This window comes from Chelonus insularis, unplaced genomic scaffold (genome assembly GCF_013357705.1).
Source record: "Chelonus insularis isolate UGA/USDA-ARS -01 unplaced genomic scaffold, ASM1335770v1 contig_141_pilon, whole genome shotgun sequence".
NCBI lineage: Eukaryota > Metazoa > Arthropoda > Insecta > Hymenoptera > Braconidae > Chelonus > Chelonus insularis.
Window position 1 is genome coordinate 102136 of NW_023276382.1, and position 25738 is coordinate 127873.

A 25738-nucleotide genomic window follows, 5' to 3' on the forward strand; every position below is an offset into this window, starting at 1 on the left:
TAGACATTAATTATGGAATCATTTCAAATGATTGGACTTTAATCGCTCCATTTAATTTGTGAAATATGATAATTTCATCTATATCTAATAAATAAATTGCAAGTATGTTTAGGATGGACAATGAAAGAATATGCATATTCAGTTGTTAATAAATAGAGAATGTACTCAAAGAAATGTTTTAATCATTTATTGATCACAATCAAATATTTTCTTTATGCTAAGGTAAATTGTGTCATGAAAAAATTTAACTTCTACGTCATAAAAATTTAACTAGTCACTTTTTGTGCTCGTTTCTAGCAAAAAAAATTCTTTCCATATAATTTTATATTCAAACTAATATAATTTTTATGCTTCTTAATTTACTAATTCAGTTGTAAACTGGAAGAATGAGTTGAATTCACAAAATTGGTGAATAATAAACCAGCAAGTTATTTGCCGTATTAACTTACTCTGTGAATAGTTTCTTCAAAGCTATTCGGCTGACCACCATTCATCTGCAAATACCGGAGTCTATCATAGTCTCTAGGATCTACCATTGATCTAAGAATTGTATGTCCCATTTCAGGTCCCAAACCAAGTCCACTCTGCAGTACACTATCTGGTGTATCCACCTAAACATTCAATTAAATAGATCATTACAAATCTTTAAATTTGTCAGTATTTAGTAAACTTATTCATTAAATAAATAAGCTTTTCATAGCTTTTAGGGTTGTTTACATGTTTGATAATATGGTTAAATATGTCGCTACATAATAAGATTATATATCGTGATAAATTTGTTCAGTTTAGAGTAGGTATTTTGAAATGTCCCAAGAATATTTGAATAAGTTACTTTATTAAAATACAACACACATACATTCTAAAGACGCTTATCTCAATGCAGACATAAGCATACTGAACTTTACATCCTTACTAACCTCCAGGTAAAATAATTAAGACTTAGTTTGAGTAATTTCGGGAGTAGCTTTAAACAAAGCACCCGCCAAAGCACTTATAAAGGGGCCTAGCTCTCCGGAATTGCTAAGAGACAGTACACAAGGTTAATCAAGCAACAAGGAGAAAGGGTCATGAATTTTCTCTGATTTCGTACATGTCATGAAACATGTGGAAAAAAAATTAGACTATGAATTTCGAGAATATATATTTTTTTACACGAAGACTATTTCTTCTAAAAATTGAACTATAATTCATAGGATAAAATGAAAATGTTATAAAAAATACTTTTTTTAAAGTGATTTTTATACCAATCTTTTCTTTATAAACCAGCTAATAACATTCAATAAAAAAAAAGTAAAAAACTATAAAAACGTAACAAATTACAAGACTTACAAGGCGAAAGTCAATAAATTTATTTAACATCATAATCTCTAAAAATGAATCAGTAAATATTTACTATTTGGAGCGATAATAATAGCACTAATTCAATCAGTTATGGTTATATAACTGAAAATCAGTGGATGTATACTATTTTTTACAGATATACTTCTAGAGAATCACAATTTATGATTTGTTCTAAAAGACAATAGAAAATATAAACATTAATTACAGGTTATAATATTTCGGGAGAGAAAAAAGGTAGAATTATATTCCGATCTTCAGGATAGTATATTTGTTTATTTTGGGAGCACGGTGTGTCTTTCATTAGCCAACCCACAGATATATTGAAAAATAAATAATTACTAGCCTAAGTCAACACTGAAAAAAGAAATTTTCATATCAAGTAAATATGTAATTATTGTAGGTTCAAATAAATAATTACTTATTATTACAATAATCTATTTAATGAATTATAAACTACTAGCTTAATAAACTACTAGTTTGTTAAACGTGTATTATTGAATGTAAGACACTAAGGATATGAAATAATCATCGATTAATAAAAATAATTCTTATGGTAATCTAATGTTAAAATGCACAATTACTTTATTAAATGAATTGTAGTAAAAGACATATGCATGGAGTTCTCTGTTTTGTCCTACCTTTACAGCCAATACACACGGTAGGAGCACAGGGATCATTAATGGTGAAAAATGATTGAACAATTCATTAATTTAAATTTAGAGTGATCTTTGACGTCTTGTATTTAAAACAATTTTATTATAAAAAAAGCAAAATAACGAATTTTAAAAAATTATAATACTTTCAATTAACAGCAATTAAATCAGCAGAATGTACAATTTCAGTTGATAAATAATATTTAAACCGTCTAATCGTCTAATCAGTTGGTGGGATTGAAACCCTCATTCATAATGAATACCAAAGTAATTAATATCTAATTTTTAGAAGCTTCTACAGATGTAAAACGCATTCAAGGTTAAACTCATTTACGATTCATTTTATATTATACAAAAGTTATACCCATTCAAAATAATCCATTGATTGATAAAATTTATTCCATGCAATGTAGTCAATGTCTAAATTGACTCGACTATTATTCTTGTTGTATAGTTGAAGCTAGAGTGTAACTTGTTATGCCGTGGATAAATTTCAGGATTTCAGTCAATTTAAATACACAAAAATTTATTTTAAGTGATCACAAATTTATTGTCACTTTTAATATTAATTACACTTAAATGTTTAGCACTAAAATTATAGTTAAGAACAGTACAGTTAATTAATCACTTCTATTTATTACTGAATATTCTAAACTTATTGACAATATTCTGATTCTTATTCTTCACATGAATCGAGAAAACTTTATTTATTTCTGTTTCTACTTCAATGATAGTTTTCTGTCGACTGCCTGAATAAAAAAATGAAAAAATATCAAAATACAAAAGTAGTGCTACTAATGTGTTACTGCGCTTGAGGAAAATAAGTAAGAGAGTTGCCCTGAGTGTCGAGACACAGGCGTAATAATATTACGGTCAGCAAAAATTTAAATACACGTATGGTGTGAGGTAGTCACGGCGTAACAAACTACACGTGAGATAATAAGGGTGATATCAGCATACTCACAAAAGTGCTTATCAAGGTTATTAGTGAATTCAAAGACTTGTAACACAATCATCTATGACAGATTCAAACTTAACATTGAGTCTAATGAGCTTTATGGGAAAAGTCATGTAGAGGTTAAAAAACTTATAAGAACGACATGCTTTTTATTATGGTGAAAGTCTGGTATAAGATTGGTAAAAGTCTGCAACGACTAATTTAATCGAATTGATATAATTTCGATTAAATCAGTCTGCTTAAATTTAATCAAACTTTATTTGTACTGAATGAGCCGAATGAACTTCAGTTGTATTAAAAACAACCTTGTATCAAATTGTATGCTTTACTCAATTATTTAGTTATTATACTGTAATATTATTATATTTTTTTCTAATCTCCCATTATTTTTTTTTTCAGTGTACATTAGAGAGTTTTTTCATATTTATCGTAATAAAAGCGCATATTTGTATCTTTGATTACATTCAATCAAGTATTTTCTAAAAACTATATTACACGAAAAAAAACAACCGAGCTCATAACACTTTCCTTAGCAAGTGAAAATAAAAATGTAGATCTTACTAAAAATATAGTAGATTATAATAGTCTTTGAAGAATTATTGATATTATTATAAAGTTTTAAACTTTTTACAAAAAATAGTAAAATAATATTCGGTTTTATTACTTCAATGAGTTGAAATTAAACTTTACATTAAAGACATTCGTTTGGTCTGACATGTAATTCAAAGAGTTTATTATTGACGTATAGATTCTTAAATATTGGAAAATGAACATAACTTGCTGTAAAGTAAATCTGATGTCTCGATAACTCAATTCGATCTGTACTTTTATTGGTATATTTTGCGATCAACATTTTTCTCATATTATTCAAATAAGCGTAAAATTTTTTTAGCGTCATTATTATTTTATCACCAATAAATGTTACCACAACAAATTTAGAAATATTTGAATGCACAACTATCAATTTACATGAACTAAAATTGTATATAAATGTAATGCAATTCACCTTTTACAATTATACAATTTACAGTTATATGGCAAAAATTTGTTTATTAGAAAAGTAAAGTAAATTTTATTGTACCCGCCAATCATTTTTACTCCCTTATCTTGTCTTTATGACTCGGATCTTTGATCCTTTACTTTTTTCCATGTGTGTTATATTGAAAGTATTATAATAGTACATTTTTAATGGTTTAGTATTCGTTCGAATTAGTGCATTTATATAAACACTTTTCATTATCTTTTTTTTAAAGCTATTCACTGATTTTAACAAAGTGTTGAGGAAGTTAATCAAGATAATTGCATTACGAAAATCGCCGAATAACAAGCTGAATTTGCATTCGAAATAGCTATTAATAAAGAACTTGGAGGTAATAAAACTTGTATGATAATTACGATAAGTAATTGTTATGAAACTAAACTGAGTAAAATTATTGGTGCTCGTTCATGAATCCGTGCAACGACAATAGAACTACACTGAACCAAACTACGATGAGGGCAGGGTAACTCACATGCAATTAGTCACAAAACTTTCGAGTTCGAACTTTAGAGAATTTATAACTCATGAAAACTCCGAAGAAACCCTCTTTATAATAAGAACATATATTCCTCTCTGTAAACTAAACCGATAATATGTGTTGGGAAAATTCAAATGAGAGACTGCACGGTGGGCTATTGTCATAAAGTTGTCAAACAAATTGAAAAATCAATTGTACAATAATCTTTTAAAGTGAGACAAAAAATTTTCGAATAAAAATATGTAAGTGTATTCGATCGAAAGATTTGTATAATTATTCATTGTTATTGAGTAATTGTAATTAGGTAAATAATTTATCATATTAGAGTATGGAGTAATTTTTACTTCTTAAGAAGTAGAATCTACTCCAAATTTTAACTAATTTTACTTATATAACAAGTAGAATTTACTCTAAATTAATTATTTAATTATAATATACATATATGTACATATAATAGCATTGACTCCATATAGTAGTAAAGATGTACATGATTTAATTTTATGGCTAAAAACTGATTGATAAAAATAATTTGAATTATTAAAAAATTATTTTCATATATATCTTTATTGCCTCCGCGTTTCGGAGTAAAATTATTTCAAAAAATGAATCTACTTTTTTCGGAAAAAGTAGGTATCATATACCAGGGAGATACCCTGAGTCCTCTCCTATTTTGCATCTCACTGCTGCCATTATTTGTCACTCTACGCCGAACACCTTGATATAAAGCCGGACGAGTCTCCAACCGCGTACACAAAGTCACACATCTATTTCATATGGATGACTTGAAAGTGTACGCGGCAAGTCCTGAGAGACTCCGAGCAGCCCTAGAGGTTGTGTCCGAGTATACCAGTGCAATCGGCATAGAGTTTGGGTTAGAAAAGTGCGCAGTAGCCCACTTAGTAAAAGGAAGATCGCCGAACTGGAGTGATAATGTCGAGCTTACAGACGGGAGCATCATAAAACATCTGGATGCTGGAGAGTCATACCGATATCTTGGACAGGCACAATCTCCTTTGCAGGACGTGTCTGTCATCACAGATACTCTCCGCAGTGAGTACAAGTGGCGACTTAAGAGAATATGGGGCTCGGAACTATCAGGCCCTAACAAAGTCGCAGCCACGAATATGCTTGCTGTCCCAGTCTTGCTATACTCAATCGGAGTTCTCGAATGGCTCCGGAAAGAGCTTGAAAAGCTGGACATTATCACGAGGAAAGTGATGACATTACATCGAAGTCATCACCTGCGATCTTCTGTCCAACGCCTATACTTTCCCCGTGATCTGGGAGGACGTGGACTACTAAGTTTGGAGTGTCTACATGACAGGTTACTAACTATCCCGTCTAGTCAGGCCCCAGGTGGGTCGGAGCCCTGGGATCCCTGGCCAGACACCTTTGACGAACCGAAAGGCGATAATAATAATAAATAATGTACATAATAATACATATAATAACATATATGTTAAACACCAATTTTAACTAAACCGACGCTTTAGCCTACTCGGCTATCTGAATCAATTAAATATGACTTAAATTCTTATGTGTATATAACAATTATGAAGTCCAGGCGGTGGAGTAAAAATTACTCCATCAAGAAGTAAAATATTCTCCATGATGGAGTATATTTTACTAGATAAACAAGTAAAATGTTTGACGGAAGAGAAGGAATCATCGATAGTCTCAAAATTACTTCTAGTAGGAGTAAATAGCACTACTCTAGAAAGTAAAATTTACCAAAGTCCAAGTAAAAAAAACGAAAAATGATTTACTATGATTTGGAAGTATTTGTTTACTAATATGTAAAATAATGTTTACTATTCAAGTATTAAATCTTACTAAGAGAACTTTAAATTGATGGTTACTCTGAAATTTATAATAACCTCAAAATGTTAAAAAAAAATCTTAAAATTATTGTTAAATATTTTAAATTAAAATTCAGAGTTTAAAATGTAACAGATATAATATAACATAGACGTAATATTAAGATAATTACATAAATGTTTGACACTTCAAACAAATGATACATCGTAAACATCAGTCAAAAATGTATTTATTGACTTATAATATAACGATCGATCGAACTTACCTGTAAGTGATGATCGATCCTAATTATATGAACCGTCTCGTCCGAATAGATCAAATCCCAACCCATGTCATATCATTTCCCTTCATAGAGTTTTTCTTCAAATCTTGGTTAATAAGCTGTGGATTTTGTACTCGAATCGAACGGACAAAACGATACTACAAATTTGATCTATTCGGACGAGACGGTTCATATAATTAGGATCGATCATCACTTACAGGTAAGTTCGATCGATCGTTTAATTATATTACACCGTCTCGTCCGAATAGATCAAATTTGTAGATGTTTAAAGGACTTTGCAAATACACTAATAGGTTCGTGTGTATTAACTCACATAGTTGTTAATTATTAATCAATTTTTTACTAGCTACTACATAATAACACTAGGATTTCCCAATAGCTTATTTTCTTTATTGATTATTAACGGTATAGAAAAACTGAGGATTTTAACATAGTTGAACAATTTTTATAGATATATAGAGAAAATAAACGTTTAAATATTCATTATTCAGGATTTGAGATGATAGTGTTCGCTAGATTTTCTTCTAAGATAAGAGGTCTGTTATAGACTTTTACGAACATATTAGATCTTTCTGTCCATCCTGCTGCCTTGCGAATTACTTCTACGTTAGCACCCTTCCTGAATGCTGCTGAGGTAGAAGCGTGCCTCGTACTATATTCTGAGAAAATAGATGTATCTATCCCACTTGCATGCAATGTATTTTTTATCCAGCGGCTAATTGTTTGCGATGTTGCAGCCAAATGCGGACTCTTAGTTGTCAGAATTAGCGTCTCACAGTCTTGAGGCCTGTACTACTGATGCAGCACACACTCTTGGGAGCTCCGGACAGTATGGGATAATCAACGTAGGTTGTTCCTTATTTCTTCGAGAGGTTTTTAAACAATCTAAGATGTTAATGAGAATTCTGTCATTTGTGACCTTGATATTGTTCAACCTTATCTTGGATAATGTCTGTATTCTTTGTGCTGTACATAAGGCTAGCAACATAATCATCTTGTGGGTGATCTCTTTCAGACTTAACTTATTATTTAGATAAAATCGTGATAAATAATCCAACACAACTTGTGGATCCCATACATTAGAATATTTTGGAGTTTGTGGTTTTAAATTGCTGGCTCCCTTGAAGAACCTCTTTTTCTGTTCGTCCCCCGTGATATCTATTTTTGAAATGAAGGATAGAGCTGCCCTGTGTGTATTGAGAGTAGAAAAAGATCTCGTCATATTGAAGGAGTGAGTGGAGAAACCTAGAACTTGACTAACTTCAGCTGCGTAGACTGGAACATCATGTTGCATACAATAAGCCCACCAGTTTTTCCAAACCGAGTTGTATTGCTCAAAGGTTTTTGTAGATATCGAAGAAGTGACTATATCTATAGCATCATTTGGAACTCCTTTTTGTGTATATGCTTCGCTGACAATTGTCCGGTCACCAGGGTAAGTTGATGCACCAGCGGATGCACTTCTCTAAGGTTAGAAATTAATAAATTATTGTTAGGCTCAAATTTTAATAATTTACTTATTAGTAATTTTTTAAACAAAGGAAACCAAGCTTGGCCTTTCCATAAAGGTACGACAACTACACCTTCTGCATTATCTGTAATAATTTTTTGAAGTACTCTCGCTATAAGTGAAAAAGGTGGAAAGGCATAAAATTTTAGATTTGACTATCTTAATGTGAAGGCATCAATAGCCATTGATTCCGGGTCTCTACGCCATGATACAAACTTCTGACATTTTTTATTCAAGTGTGATGCAAATAAATCAACTTCTAATGGCCCTAAGGTTGATTTTATTTCCCTGAAGGCCCAGTTAGCGAGCTCCCACTCTGTTTCACTCGGTAGTCTACGTGATTCTCTATCAGCTTCCGTGTTATCTTTAGATCTAATGTAGGATGCAAAAATGCGAATGTTTCTATCTTCACACCACTGCCAAATCATTTTACTTTCTTCATGAAGATCTTTGCCGAGTAATTTTTGGAAAATTTATTAAGAGCAAGGTATTTTTCACGTTCTAATACCTTTGTATATAATCTACCATATTCAACAGCTATATAAAGTGAATTGAGAGATCCAAGAAAATTTGCCATTTCTCGTATTCTGCATGACTTCTTACCTCGAAAATCTTCAATATTTTTTAAAATTTTTTGGACTTTATCCTTTGGAATATTGTAAGTTAAGTTATTACTATTGACGATAACCCCAAGAAAGGTAATAGTCCTTGATGGAGCTAACTGACATTTATCCGAGTTTAGAATGAATCCAAGAGATTCTAATAGCTCTCTTACCACTTTGACATTTTCTAAACATTCTTGATAAGTCCTACCAATTATTAAAAGGTCGTCAATATATACAACCAATATTATACCCCTTTCTCTGAGGGATTGAGCTACTGGTTTTAGGAGTTTCGTAAAGACATAAGGAGCAGTGCATAAACCAAATAGTAAGCAATTGAATTAATATACGACACCTTGGAAGGAAAAGCGTAAGTATTTTTTATGTGATTTTTTAACAGAGATGAGAAAATATGAATCTTTAAGGTCTAATGTGGTCATGAAACATCCCTGAAACACCAACCGCCTTATCGTCTTTAGGTCTTCCAATTTGAAGTGTAGAGATACTATGAAATTATTGAGTTTTTTCAGATTAAGTATAAATCTTTTTTCGCCATTTGGTTTATCAACAAAAAAATAACTAGATAAAAATTGACCTCTCCCAGTGTGAGAAATGGATATTACTTTCCTTCTAAGAAAATCTAACAGAAGTAATTTCATTGCTTTATTGTCACTTTTTGACAAAACTGGCTTCACAGGCGATGATAGTTGTCGTACCTTGTAAGTGAAAGGAATAGCATAACCCTGAATTATGTTTAAAATAGTCTTATTTGATGTTTACCTTTTCCACGAAGGTAAAAAATATTGTAAACGCCCTGCCAGATTATTTACCTCTAGCGATGACGATTGCTCCGAAGCTTGTAGGCCTCCTGTCGCGGGGCATACTGCTTCCTCGACTGGCCTCTCGAGTTTAAAAATGTACTAGGCTTCTTTGTAGGATAACGACTTGCTAATTTATCTGTTGACGTATATGAAGACTGCGACAGACGTGAGTACTGCTTCGATTTTGAGATTACTTTTGATGACTTCTCGATTGTCTCAGCTGCTTTTAAGGCTTCCGAAAAATTATTACCAAATAACAGTGTATCAATTTTGCTAGAATCAGCAATTCTTTTTGCTACAGGATTCAAACCTAGAACTAAGACTGCTCTTCGTGCAATTGAGATAGAATGATGTAGATCTGTAAGAATTCTACCCGCGTCACTAAGCCACGTGATGAGTTGTGACATGTCTATGTTGGCTACAGACTCTTTTCCAGGCTCACGTGACTTGAGAAGCTTTGTTATGGCTAGCCTTATTGCACCTAACGCTGAATTCAATTTAGCTTGTGCTAGTACTTGGTAAGTATCTTTTTTAATAGTTGTAGTTGCCTTGATAGCTGATTTTATCTTTGGATTAAGAATTGGTGGTCTCAACAGCAAACAATTTTTTGGTGCTGGATATTTTTTAAGTAATTCCAGTCGGGTATCCTCATTTAATCCCTCTTTTAAAATGGCTGTCCATCGTTCTTCGATAGCCGGATGAATATCTGGCCCTAAAGGGTCATTATCTGTCGGTATTTCACCCAAAAGCTTCAACATTTCTTCATCCATAGGCAAATCTTTGGCCTCAACTGCTGATTGGTTAGCTTGAGCTGTTTGAATACACTCATTATGAGAGTTTTTGTTCCCTTCTTGTATCTGAGGGTTGACTAACACTAGAGTATCTTTGTCTGCTAGTGCTGTCTTATCAGCAGTTCGAGCAGCTGAGAGATGGGCGTCTTTGTCCCAGCCTCTCATAATCTCACAACTGTTTTGTGAACGACTCCTTACTCGACGACGATTTTCCCCACCTGAGCGTCGACTCTCTTGTGAACTTCTACGATCTAAATGACGATTTTGACTTTTATATTTGCTTGGCTATCTTTGACGATTATAATTCCTCCTATAACTTCTCGATGATGAGTACGAGGATGAATCTCGTCGCCTACGATGTTTATAGTGCTTCCTAACCTCATTCTCCAAACTTCGGATTTGTTTTAACAAATATTTATCTCTTGAGTCGGTACTATGCGACCTTTTGCGCTTTCTAAGTCGATAGTAAGATTCCTCAGATGATGATATTCTTGCTTTAAATAATTGTGTTAATATAAAAACTTTTATACTGTGAATTAATTTCCATGTGCACTCGAACCGCACAGAAAAACGTAATGAGGAAGTGGTGGTGAGGCGCCGGTAAGCAGGAGAGTTGAGAAGAGGGCGTAAGCGGGAGTTTTTCTTCAAATCTTGGTTAATAAGCTGTGGATTTTGTACTCGAATCGAACGGACAAAACGATACTAAAAATTTGATCTAGAGGACGAGACGGTGTAATATAATTATACTCATTATCGATATATTTTCATGAAATCTTTCAGAGGTTAACACTATAAAATATTTAATTCTCTTTATTTTTTATATAAAATTCGAATTACTCATGAAAGATAAAAAGTCTCTTAGAGTATTGGTTTCTTTAATTTATTTATTACTATGGCAAATTTGAAAAAATTATTGACAATTACTTACTCTCAGTAGCAAATCAGATCAAGATCAATATTTAATCACTGAGTTGGTGATTTTATTTATTATTATCAAAAACCTAACAAATCTTCAAAAGAAATAAAGAGCCTGAACCACTTTATTATAACTTTTGTCCTTGAAAATTCTTTTCTTCATGTATTCTTCACTTTTATGAACTGAAATAACTACACCACTGGGTCAAAAGTAAATAGAGACCTATAACGATAAAACACACTGTCTATTTACTATTGACGCAGTAGTGTATTTTCTAACAAACAGATATAAAATATTAAACAAGTGCAAGCTATTTTTACACAATCAATGTTTTCTGTAATTGTAATGATATATTAAATCCAAAGTATTTCAGGTCAACATCATCTTCATTTTTAGCTTCATTAGTATACCACCCTTAATCTCCCACTCCACCTCAGAGTATCGATCCATTTTTTACCCCTAGGCTATAGATTAACTGGACTATTCCGAATCAAAAAAAAAGATTTGATTTCGACTTTAAGAAAGTTCAGAAGCAGATTAAAACTAAACATTGCCTTGATCTGATTTCGAACAACATACGCAATAATTGATCCAAAATCAAGTCTTGTTTCTCAAATCCAAACCAGGTTTAAAAATCCTCAGAAGCTGATTTAGACTCAAATATATGTCTTTCTCCCCACAAAAATGTACTAGTACATGTATGAGTAAATGTGTCAATTGTTTGAGCTAAATAACATTTGATTTAAATTTAAAAATTAATTCAAACAAAAATTTATTAATAAATTATTTGATTTATATTCAAAAAAATCTATTTCCCATGAATTTTTATTTGCTATTGACATTAGGCTAAAAGCAGATCTTATGTTCCTCTGAAGAATTAATACCTGCTTTCGACTTAGTAGCTTTGATAAAAAACATTCTATTTATCTAAGTACACCAAAACCGAGTTTAAATCGTCTAACTCAGGTCACTTATAGTTAAGATCTGGCTTTGACTTAAGAATTAAAATAATAATAATTTTTTTTTGAAAAGCTATGTTCAAACTAAGTAAAAATTTTCCAAATCAGGTCTCATTGTGTCGGCGTATTCCGACATCAAAGAAATATAGTCCAAGTCAGGTCTTATTTTTTGACTCGGGACATACTCTGAGCTGTTTAGCTTGATAGTTATCAAGAAGAGTTGGAACCGATTTAGTTAGCTTAATTTTAAAGCTAAAGGTTCTTAAATCATTTAAATAATTTATCAGCAAAGTAAATATATTTCATTCTGATTAATCACATAGAAAACTGAATTAATAAACTCACACAATTCGAAGCAAATGTGGTCGAAATTCTTCCATAAAACAACTCAAACATTTGAAATTGTTACTCTTTAAGGGAATCAAACTGTTCGAGATCTTAGAGTTAGGAAAACAAAACAGAAGAGCTGGATAGTTAGTTGCTCACAGGTTACGAAACTGTTCGAATGAACTTTCCAAGTGTATTTTCAGTTTTTTTGATGTATTATATTTCTTTTGATTGAATCAACCAGTGAATCAAGAGAAAAAAGTTGTGGACTTACATTTTTACGTGTTGGAAGATTTCAGGTGAAATGTCCTGAACTGCTTTCAGAAAATGAACTAGAGAATATGAGATCAGAATATTTGTAAACTTATGGAAATGTTCCTTGTGAAAATATTGCATAAGTAATTTAAGTGATTCTGATAATTATATTAAAGAACCATCCAGAAGAGTTAGTGATTATTTTGACAATTTATTATAAGTGAGCTTGATTAAATTCATCCATATTTCATGCTAGATTACAAACGTTAATGAATCTTTGAACAAGAAAAATTCATTCAACTCTTCTAAAAAATGAACAAAAGTCTTTAAATGCTTAATTTGTTCATATCAAAATGAAAAGTGTTAATGTCATGAATGAAAACACCAACTCAATAATTGCATAAAGGAATTGTTAGTTATCTGAACTACAAACGTCAACTACATCGGAATAGATGAGGTACTTTAATAGGGTAATACATGTTACTAGGGTAATACATGACAATAGAGTAATAATACATGATGGGATGAATTTTAGAATTTATTTGACCAGAAATAATACATCATACACAAAATAATAATAACATTTCGCATAAAATGTCCCATAGAGGCGTACAGAGAAACGCCTGTGCATGGGCCTGGTACAAAAATACCTACAGTGAAAATAATCACTGTAAACAAAAACTTTTCTTATAAACTAAGTTAATTAAAAAGTAACATCATGTCCATAAAATAGTATGTCGCACATATTTATGAAGTTTATGAATACAACAAGAAAAATATCTAATTAATACCAATTGATACATTACACTCTGTTCAATCTGTACCATGCTGTTAGAGCTTTCTTTCTTACAAACTTATTTCCATTAATATTCTTTAGTTGTAAAGGTAGCATATTGAACAGTTTAATGGCAATCAGAAACGCTCGCTTACAACTTATACTTTTACTAGTCTTTGGCACAATAATAGACTTAGACCTAGATCTACTACTGGATTCCAGAAACATTTTTCTACAATCACAGTAGTAAAACTGCAGAGCCATAAGCTCAAACACATTCTTAACACTCAATGGTTTGCACATACCAGGTTTAATAAATAATTTTATCAGTCTACTTTGTACTGACATCAGTGGACTGAGAGCATTATCATACGCACCACCCCAAGCAATAATTCCATATTTAAGTATACTCTCTCCCAGAGCATGATAAACTAATTTAAGTTGACTAGCTGTTAATACTTGTTTAAGCTTGAAAAATACAAAAACTAGGTACCTGAGTTTTTTTATAATCTCACAGATGTGACGATGCCATTTCATATTGAAATCAAAATGAATACCTAAATATTTACAGAACTTAACTCGTTCAATCTTAGTATGATCAATATAAATCATCAAATCTGTTGGGACACTATCGCTATACGATCCAAAAGTAATAAAAGTAGTTTTACTAATATTCAGAGATAGTTGATTTAATTTTAGCCAATTACTAAGATCATTCAACCAGCATGATGCAATCTCAGTCACCTCATTCTATGTATTTCCCGAGCTCAAAACAATCGTATCGTCTGCATAAGAGACCAGATTTCCACTAGGAGTAGTATTAAATATATCATTAATATATATAATAAAAAGGAGTGGACCAAGAACAGTACCTTGGGGCACTCCTATTTTGACATTCATTGATACACTCGAACAACCATTATACCTTACAAACTGAGATCTATCAGTTAAATAACTTCTAATTAATTCAAGAGGTAGTCCTCTGACCCCATATCTTTCAAGTTTAGACAGCAGTATATTATGGTTGACAGTGTCAAAAGCTTTGGCAAGATCTAGGAAAGTTAGAATAGTTGGTCTCCCAACATCTACGTTTTTATAGATACATTCAGATACAAAAGCTAGTGCATCGGATGTGCCTCTTTCCTTCATGAAACCAAATTGTTTATCCGAGATAACATGATTATCCCCAAGAAAATCGCTAAGCCTTATACATACAATATTTTCAAATACTTTGGCAACATTTGAGATTAAAGAGATCGGTCTATAATTAGTCAGTTGATGTCTGTCACCAGATTTATATACAGGAATAATTTCAGCAGTTTTTAGTGCTTTAGGCCAACACCCTATACTTATACAGCTATTAAAAATATGTTCAAGTACAGTACTAATGTCTTTTGCTAGTAACTTTAATACTTTACAGCCAATACCATCAGCTCCTCCAGACTTGACCTTAAGACCTGCTATTACTTTTTCAATTTCGAAGCTAGATGTTGGCTTAAGAAAAATAGAGCTGTTATTATGATTAACAAGTTTGGTGGGGCAGTCTTCATTTGGCATTACAATTTTATTAACAAGGTTGATACCAATATTAGTAAAAAAATTAACAAAACTATTAGCAATACCTGAATTTTCAAAGATAATACCATTTTCAGTAAGAACATAGTCAATAGAACTGTCTTTACAATTATTCTTACCAATTTTACTATTGATAAACTTCCAAAGTTTTTTACTATCATTACAGTTGATAATAACATTATTTTTATCAAATAAAACTTTAGCTAATTTAATAAGCTTACTCAAAACTTTACAATATCTCACATACTCCTTTTTTAGAGAAGAATTTAGCCTACTTTTATTCCATAGTCTATATAATGTTTCTTTAGTCTGACACGACTTGATCAAACCTGGTGTAATCCAGCTTTTCCTTAGCTTAGAAACCCGTTTACTCCGTTTCCTCTTACATCTGGACTGATCTATAATATCAGCTAGGTTCTGAATTAGCACGTTTGCAGCACAATCTGGATCTTGCATATGCAGCACATCAGACCAATTAAATTTACGACTGATTTTTCCCATTAAATTATAATCAATAGGTATTTGATCATTATTGCTCTTGAAATCCTTATGCAGTTTTATTACCAAAAATAATGGAAAGTGATCAGTAAAAATGTGAGTAAGTGTATAAGATTTAAAGTTTTTATGTGATGATTTTACAAAGAAATTATCAATACATGAGCTCTCACTATCATTAGGCCTGGTTTCTCCATTGAAATACTGAATATATCCCATATCCAGAAAGTTATTTATGAATTCATCAACTAGCACGTCAGATTTAATCAGGTTTATATTAAAATCACCAACAACTGTATGGCTAGATGTTTGGCAGTGTCCATTTAGGAAAAGCTTTAAAGTTGGTATGAAATCCTTGATATTAATATCATGGCAACGATAGACACCACTTATTTTGAACGGTTTATTATTATTAACTTTCAAAGTTACAGTGAGAAATTTAATACTCCCAATAGTTTCAATTATAGATTGCGTCAAGCATATAAATAACAACTCCATCTGCCCTGTTTATTTGGCTATTATTATACAACATCTTATAGTTATCTAGTTTATAAAAATCAGGGCATAACAATACCCAAGTTTCTGTGCAAATTATTACATCAGGCTTGACATAAAGTCTATCAACAAAGAGTTCCAAGCGTTCAAAATTGGCATTTAAAGATCTGACATTGAGGTGGACAAGGATCAAGTCATCTTGGTCAAGATGTAGGTTCAAAGAATCAATCTTATCAATCTGTTCTTCAATCAGATACGTTGATGTGTCTTCAAACTCCATTGAGGTTATGTTTACTATTTATAGGATGAGCTACTCTTTTATGATTTATTCTCCCAATTTTATCTGGCAACATAGGTAAAACTGGATAATCAGTGGTGTTAATTATCTTATTTAACTTAAATTTAAGGTATTCACATTTACTAACATCTGTTGCATCATGATCAGCAGCTCTATTCTTATTGTAGCGAGCATTATAGAAGGTACAATTTACACATTGTTTAATCTCACTTTTGCAGCACCCAGTGTCATGGTCCTCAGAACAATACAGACATTTTGTATCATTAGAGCATTTTTTCTGGCTATGGTTTGTTCTGCCACATTTAAAACATAAATTAAGGTTAAATTCATCATATACAGCACAACATTGGTGTCCCACATATATTTTATATCCATTATTCCTTATATATAAGTAAGATTCTGAGGTAACTTCAAGAATTAACGTTCGCTTATTCAGATGATTTTTATAATCTGCCATAACATTAAAACCTCCATCAAATTCTAGAAAGTTTCTATTATATATATCATCACATAGGTCTTCTTTAGATAAATCATTGTCAATGTTTACAATTTTCACTTTTGGTAGACTTTTACTTTCAAGAGTAACATTGAAATTAGAACCTAGTTTATCATGCAATATGTCTTTGGTCCTATTTACATCCTCTTTGTTTTTACAGCTTACTAATACAGTCCCATCTTTAGTTGACTTAACTCTTTTGATAGGTATAGCAGAATCATGTGTTAGTTTTAATTTGACATTTTCCATAGCATTGAGGTTATCAACTTTTGCTTTCACAATAATACAAGGAACGTTGCTTTCACATGTATTAACTTGGTTCAATTTTACAGTGTTAGCATATGAATTAATCATCTTTTTCTCATCAAACATATTATTTTTAGCATCTAGCAAATCTTTTAACAAATTATTTTTATCCTTTAGTTCAGCATTTAATTGTTTCAGCAGCTCATTTTCCATCTTCAGTGCAGTATTGTCATCAGCTGTAACTTCATCCAGCGAGATCTCTCTACTTGACGAGAGACTATTATATAAAAGATTTTTTGCTTCTTCCTTTTCAAAAAGTTTAACTTGCGCAATTATTTTCCTTGCTTCTTCATCTAGAACACAACCAGTGAAATCTTGCTTGGAGGTTAGATTGTCATCATGGTGTTTTGGACAAATCACAAGTATATCACTAACATAATGACCTTTAGAATATTTATTAAAATCACCAGCATGAAAAACACTTTCACATATTAAACAAACCACGATATTTGGGACTTTGAGATTAGGGTGAAATTTGAAAACTCTTCCACCTTTATCAGGTGGAGTTGCCTCCATATTAGATTTTTTCGATTTTTGAAAATGGTTGATGGTAAATACAACTATTTAAATTTTTCTCAGTAATTATTGCATGTTATTAAAGAAAATTCGTAAAATATCAATAGATTATGGAGAGACAAATAAACATCACAACGATGTCTTGTTTTTTCTTTCTATGATTAATCTTCTCATTAAATCTAATTTTAATAGAGATTTCTCTTATTCAGTATATATATTTTTTTAAAATGTTTATTACATTCGTAATTATATTATATCAAAGAAATTTCTTTCATAATTCACACAATAATTTCAAATTACAATACCACTGTGCAAATATATTTCATTAAAAAAACGAAAGTCAAATAAATGATGGTGATACGTTCATGGAGCGAAGATAAACGTTAGGAGTCGTAGAAATGAATTATCGCTAGCAAAAAAATTAAAAGTAGTAAAAATGTATCAGCTGCATTTGGAAATTCAGGTCACTCGAATACACGAAATTTGCAATATTATTTTCGTGGGATAAAAATACAGTTTATAATAATCATCATCATGAGTATATAAATAAAAAGCGTCTTAATTGACTGAGTCACTTCAATGATGATTTTCGTAGAACATTGATTTCTCAAATCAATACTGTATTCGGAAAAAATAGAATAAAACAGAAATCTACCGTTAACTAAAGCGGATAGAATCGTGCAGAACGGCCAGTTGCTCTAGCGCATCATGCGATATCTTGTTTCGTGCTAGAATAGAAGAATATAAGTTGTATTCACTTGGGTTAACTTGAGTCAAGGGAGAAGCGAGATCTTGCAAGATAAGCGAAGGTTTCTCTCAAAAGAGGGAAGGTAAGGGGTGTGGTGCTTAATTGCGTTTGTCACGAGCGCGTATTCAGCAGTATCTATTGCCAGGCGAGAGCGCTGGCACGTAACAATGCTGGGATAAATCGACCAGTAGGCGGCACACCACCTCTGAGTAAGTAAGGAGCGGCAATAAAGCGATCCTGCCAAGTAGAAAAGCCGCCCCAGGTGGCCAGTTAGCTGGTTAAACTTATAAAAATATATTATTCTCTTTCCTCTTTCTTTGTATGTGTATGAAGCATTTATTCTTCTAATCTCTCTTTAAATTAATTCTGATTTATTATTTCAATCTGTGAAATTTTAATTACTCTTACACTCTTAGTATTTTTTTTTTAATTCAAAAAAATACTCTATTTAAGAAAAATCAGCCAAATTCTTTTGTCATAAATTATTTTATTTAAAACAGAAATTGACTATCTCATTTTAAAAGTAACATGTTCCATTTGTTTATTCTGCTAGAACACAGCGACCTCTGTCAGTTAACCTTCAAACATATTAGAAACCCGAGGCGAAATAATGAACTTAAAATCAAACTGAAAAACTTAACAGTTAGTAGGTAACACACTATGACTGTGGTTTTATTTTAAAATTAAATTTTATCTTACAAACTATTCTGAATTGATTTTGACACACCTACATATTTTCCGATTTGGTAGTGAAAGTTTCATATTAGGTTTAAAAATATATTTCAGAAATCCGATTGTTCAAAATCTATCCATATTAAAAATAATAGTACATTCCACACCTCTGGAGGAAAAGAAGACTAGCTTAAACCATGTGACAAACACGTGGAAAAGAATGGTCTAGTTGTTCTCTCCAGCGCTGAATATGATTCTTCGTCATACCTGTGTGGAAAGTTCAACCCTCTCTCTAATGGAAAAGTGAACTTTCCGCACAGGGTATGATAAAAAAATTATTTTCAGGTTATTCAAGTCGATCACAATATGATCACAAAAAATACACATTCACTGCGACATCATATTATTTTTTTGTTTTTTGAGTTTCAAAGCGGTCACCACCCATCCAAGTACTTCTCACGATAAAATGTTGTTCGACTTCAAAGATGTTGAGTGCAGGCTTTCGTATCCCCATATGAAGTTGGATTAAAATGTTTTTTCGTACTCTATGTTAATCAAATGTTGGATAATTAATCCAACAATTGAAAAAAGGCCGACAATAAATAATTATAGTTCTTAATAAATATTCAACTCAGTGAATAACCATTAATTTTTTTTCATTAATATCGATTAACTGCTCTCTAAATACGAAACAAATGATAATAATAAACAATAATAATAGTGAATATAATACAACTTTTTCGAATGGTTATTTTATTTTAACTGTAAAGTCAATAAATATTCACTGATTTTTTCGGTCAGTTTTATTATTTTTTCTGTTTTGTTTTAGAGAGCGCAACTAAATTATCTGAATTTAGATACGATACATAAATATTGAAAAAAAATATTTTTAACCATTAAATTAAATTGCAATATTGCTAATAATAATTGTTTACTGCTATAAATAGTAAAATTGTACTCTCTAAAAACAAATTAGTGAAAATCACTAAAGAATCGTGAATAATCACAAATTCATTTTAGAAAGTATAAGAATTATATATCATTGTTTTTAACCATTTTGACTGAATAATACTACTAATTATTGTTAAAATAATTAAGGATTATCGATAAAAATTTTCCTTCTACCGCTAAATGTTAAATCCGGTGTTCAGCGATAAAATATTGGTGAAAACTATAAAAATATACAGTAGTTTAAGCATTAAATGCTGATAATAATTATTTTTCATTAATTTTTGGCATCAATTAATAATAAATTTCTTAAAAAGTTTTTGATGCTAATATGATGCGATTAATTGCAATATAACATGTTAATAATAATCTATATTCGAGTGTCTCAAATTATTTATGTTAAACGAGTTTCACAGTATCATAAAATACTGGATTTTACTAAGACCAATTAGATGTTGTTATAAACCTTCGTATATTTTTTATAAAATAATCAACTATGTTTAAAATAATTAAATATGATGAAAACAGTCTTTTCATTTTACGTACAAAGCTATATTGAAAACTGCTATTGAATATTGTTGTTGATAATAAAATATTATTAATAATAACATTTATTCTTTTATTTTATAATATTTTTTGTACTCAACAATAATTAATAGATGGTAATGCTCGTTGCTTCTTGCAAATATAAAATTAACTAATTTATTTCTAGTAAGATGTTCAGTATGATAGAAGGATCAATATTTTGGTCAGGATAAGCCTAGTTTAATACTGAATATATTGAAAATCTGAAGAAGGTTGATCGGTACAATTGCAGTATAACAATTAAATTATTTAGTAGTGCATTCAGTATGATACAAGGTTCTTTCTGATACAACTCAAGTTCATTCGGTACATTCAGTATTAAATAAGGTTCGATTTAGCAGGTGTAAATAAGTTTCATATCTTCGCCTTGGGTAGACCAAAGATTAGTGAAAAAAGAACTTCACATTGAGAAATTTTGATTGATTAAATAATGTATAATTCCAATCCTGAAAAATGGAATAATGAGCAATAAATAATTAGAAATTTTAAATTCTGGATTACTCTAGTAAACAATAACTATATAATGAATAAATACTGCATTGAATAATCGAAACAAAATTGCCGATAGGCAACTGAATTCACTCAAAAATTGTATTCATATTATTTATCGTAGTGTTTCGAAATTCTTTCCAGACATTTTCCGAGATATTTCTGATAGCTTATGAGGCAAAAATTCCGATTTATGCAAATATAATTTATAGTGACTTTTAAGTTTGGAAGAGTTATCCGTTATCCATTGTTCCTAGTGTAAAAATCATTATGAATAGAACATTCTTTCAACCAATTTCGCCAATGTACGACATAAAATAAATGTTTACTAGTATGCATTTTCTATCATTTTTCTGCCTCCTTTGTAAGAACAATATGAATTATCAGTATAAGAAATAGAATTTGAAAAAATCGTTATTTAGAAAAAAGTACGTGATATTAATATTGACTGAAATGAGTAATATTGAATAAATGAATAAAGTCAACACAGAATAATAAGCATAAATGTAGAAGAAAAGTTTTTGATCGTCTTTCATGTCACAAAATGACAAGTCGTGCGTTGCAACCTCAGGCATGTTGTTCCAGGCAGCCGGCGTGTCTTGGTTACCCGTTAAAAAGTCATAAATATTCTAATTTTATTGTATCAAAAAATGAATAAAAAAAAATATCGACGCTTTAGGGTATATGCTGGTGGAAGAGATGTAGAGAAGATCGAAAAACAAGGGATGTAACAGCTTCTGTCGTCAAAGGCTGACATCGTAGAAACTCCGACAGCTCTCGACGCTCCGATCAACGGCGTCAGGTTCACGCATTTTGTTAATTAGAAAGGCCAGAGAGTATGAAAAGGTCGTTGGGTTCCTGGGTGCTCAGACAAGGTAACTGTAAGAGCCGTGACATTGAGGCTTAGAGGGCGAGGAATAAACGAGGGTTGCATATGCGCGACATCGATCGCACCTGTATCCCCTACTACTAATGCTAACATCTAGGGGATGATGCCCTTTTCTTTTTTCTTTCCTGCACAGACAGACGCGCGTCGAATAATCGAGGAGTTGTAGGCGCTCACAATGTCTGGTCCTTGCTTATTTTACATGCTTCAACTTTTCATCTTGAATAATGCTCGAAAAACACATTGAAATGATTGACAAATACTCACGTGGAAGAATCAAAAAAGAGTCATGATGCAAAGTAGAATATCAATGAATTGAAAAGCGGAAATGTCATAGAATAAGGAAACATGAGAGTAAATTAACGTCTTGTGACAAAGGGGTGATTTCAGGGGAAGAAATAGTGGAGTGAGAAGGAGACCGAGGGAAAACACGCAATGAATATGAAACAGTCATTAGTGCAGCAATGTGGAATCACTTAGGCGTTCGTGGTGATACCAACGACGGTGGTATAAGTCTGGACTTAGAAGGGTCGGGATGACGAAAGGTACAAGAGTTGCATTTGAATGCACTGCAGGTAGTTCGTGGTTAAACCGGACCGGTGATTTTCTCATGAATAAATACCTAGCACACTTAAATCTAAATATAAGGCTAAAGCCGCATTAAACGGTAAGTACACACTCTAGCCATATGAGTATAGGGTATATAATAAGATCTAGAGTGTATTAGTGCGTTTGTCGGTTTCATTGAAGCATGCAGAATAGCGATAACAGAAATTTCTATCGGTGTTATATACTTTCAATCTGAATTAAATGCGTTCATTTTTATACATAAACAAGTCGAAGAAACTTTTTCGACATTTGAACTATTTTTCATAATGCTTCACTCTCTTTCTAACATATATAAATGTAAAAAAATGAATCGTTTCATTTAGAAGACTTTAACTTTGTATTATCAAAAAGAATGGTTCAAATATTAAGTTGGTTTCTTTTAATATTGTGTTACGATCAATTTTTAAAAACTATAATTCTCATGTCTCTGAAGAACATTAGCTATGAGGTTTAAAAAAAAAAAAATATTGAAGGCAATGTGATTATAAAAAAACTGGTTGATGATATCTAAACAATAAATCGAAAATGTGTTGAAATAGCACATTTGGGACATTTGTAGTGGTAAATTGTTACATATAAACTGTAAAACCTTATGGTCATTCTTTACACACTTGCAAACACGTTAAAATCTATTGTGTGTTTATGAACATTGTCATGAAATACATATATACTGTATGTACGCCATGCTTTTATTACTCTGTAAACATTTTGAATTAGTATTGTATCTGTAAGGGTTTAACTGCCACATAAGTTGCACGATTTTCTACATATTATAAAATGAATATGAGCATAAAGCAGTTTTAAATGAAACTCATCAAAGAAGCTGAAATAGAAGGCGAATTTCAAAAAACCTCTTATTGCTGATATTATTTGTTGAAGATGATAAGAAAATAAAAGCAAAAGGAAGAACATCCAAAAAAATATATACCAAGAACATATTGACATCCGCAATCTCCACAACGGGGGATTCGTTTCATTTTAAACAGTTAGAATATGGTCAGGGTGAGTGGTCTTTACCACGAAATTTGGATGTGGTGCAGAATGATAGAGCATGGAGGACAGGGATAAAAGCTCACTCCACCAACATTTGCTGACGTTTGCGATATAAAGCATGTAACCAAGTTCACTGAAATTTCACTATCTCTACTGATGCATTTTCTGTGACCTTTATTTTGTGGTTAAGAGTACACACTCATGATCAACAAGAGGTGATTCAGAAAACTGCTATCATCAAAGGTTGTTTATATTAAATAGACTGGTGGCTGCAGTTGAATTAACAGGAATGATGATTTTGATAGCTTCACAGCAGTCGGTAGCGAATAGATATGCTTTTCATACTATCATGCTGATATTATTCCTGCATCAGAATAACCACCAATTCACTGAGGTAATTTTCCTGACTTGGAAAAGCATAATTCAATTTTCTTTCAAGCTGACCACCGTCCATCTACTATCAGCAAAAGCTCTTCTCTTGCACATTTATGTCTAATCCCACTTTTAACCTAAAATCCACTCAGTAATTTGATTTTCATTTTTATTTAACATTAAAGTCTACTTCTTACTTTCTGAGTAAAAAAAAGAACTACAAAGTTAGAACATAAGACATTGAACTTTGAGTATCAGAAAATTACATTTACTCAAAGCCTCTGGTAAATTTAAATGAAAAATAAAAAAAAGTGGTTTGGTTTGGTGAATTGCAACTTCATAATATCATTAAAACAAATTCATGCTACTACTACATTTAAAAGGTCAAAATATTTATACTTTACATTTACAATAATTTTACACTTTCATTCAATAGATCATTTTGGAATATATTTGGAAAAGAATCAGTTAAAAGTTTATCTCGATTTAATATTTTAATTACTTTAAAAGAGACTAGAATTTTAAATGAAAATGAATCACATTAGTTAAAATAATATTTTAAGCACCGAAGTGATAATCATTATTGTTATTTTTACATCAATCTATGCACTGTCACTCAGAACATTTCGAAAGAACAAAAAATTGGTCTGGGTGCGATCCGAAAGAGGTCCATACAACTAACTTCCCAGCGTAAATAGTGATAAGATTAGCTAGTTTACTATTTTTTCCAGTTTTTTGATTTTACATAAAAAATGGCTCGAACGATTTTCCTCAAAACCTAATCAGGTCTAAGTTGCGTAATTATACGTCCAATGCAGTTGGTACCACATCGTTATTATTTTTTGTTCTCGAAATAATCGAGACGAAAATTGAATCTAAACATACATACATGTATACACGCATACGAACATACCTTGAAACGGGGAGATATTTTAAAATCTTCAATTTGCAAAATCGGACCAATTACAATAACTTCCCACTGGGAAGTTAATAAAAGAAATATTACCGTAACTAATCTTACCTTTAAATAGGTTGATAGGAACATAAAAGTAATAGGCACTCTTACACATTCGAGAGTACTCTGTATATTTTCAAAAAGGAGTAAAATTACAATGTTTCAAGTCATTGAGAAAAGCTTCATTAGTATGAAGCTCTATAAACTTACTAATTAATAAAGTTGAAAACAAAAATAAACAGAGATATAGGTGAATTTGATACGATGCAAATAGCATTTTAAAAATACTTGTTTTGTGCGATTATAATTCGACTGAAATAGATCTTCAAGATGTTTGCAAGCTTTTCGCTAAGTTGACGTCAAAATTATTTTCATTTTATAAGAATACTTACAATATTTTTATACCAAAATTCAATAACACTGGGTCTATCATTTGATTTTTAATTGTAAGAATCAACAAATATCTTATCTATAACTTAGTTCTCAAAGACTCAAATTAAAAAATTATAGATGTCCTCTTGTTCCTTTCAACACAGCCAAACAATAGGTAAATGTAAGTTTAATTACTCTTGACAAATACCAGTCAAAGCTGGAATCAGAATTGACTGACCGAGTCACTAACACACAATACCTGAAATGCTCAAGTATTGGTGATAAGAGTTATTAAACTCTGTCAGAGGCGCTTTACATAAAGTGAATAATAGTTCAGGCTTCGTGGTATGCTTGTGAGAGTGTTACTGCCTATTTGTAAAGGCTCCGTCAGACTTCTTCCAA

General features: G+C 31.4%; 1 protein-coding gene across 2 annotated transcripts in view; it reads right to left on the reverse strand.

Moving 5' to 3' along the window:
- Positions 1-25738, reverse strand: part of LOC118074973 (uncharacterized) — a 78298-nt gene that overhangs the window by 15342 nt on the left and 37218 nt on the right. For both annotated transcript variants that reach the window (XM_035096542.1, XM_035096543.1), the window contains exon 5: positions 450-611. In XM_035096542.1, coding sequence (XP_034952433.1) covers positions 450-611 — 162 coding nt within the window. The remainder of the gene's footprint in view (positions 1-449; positions 612-25738) is intronic.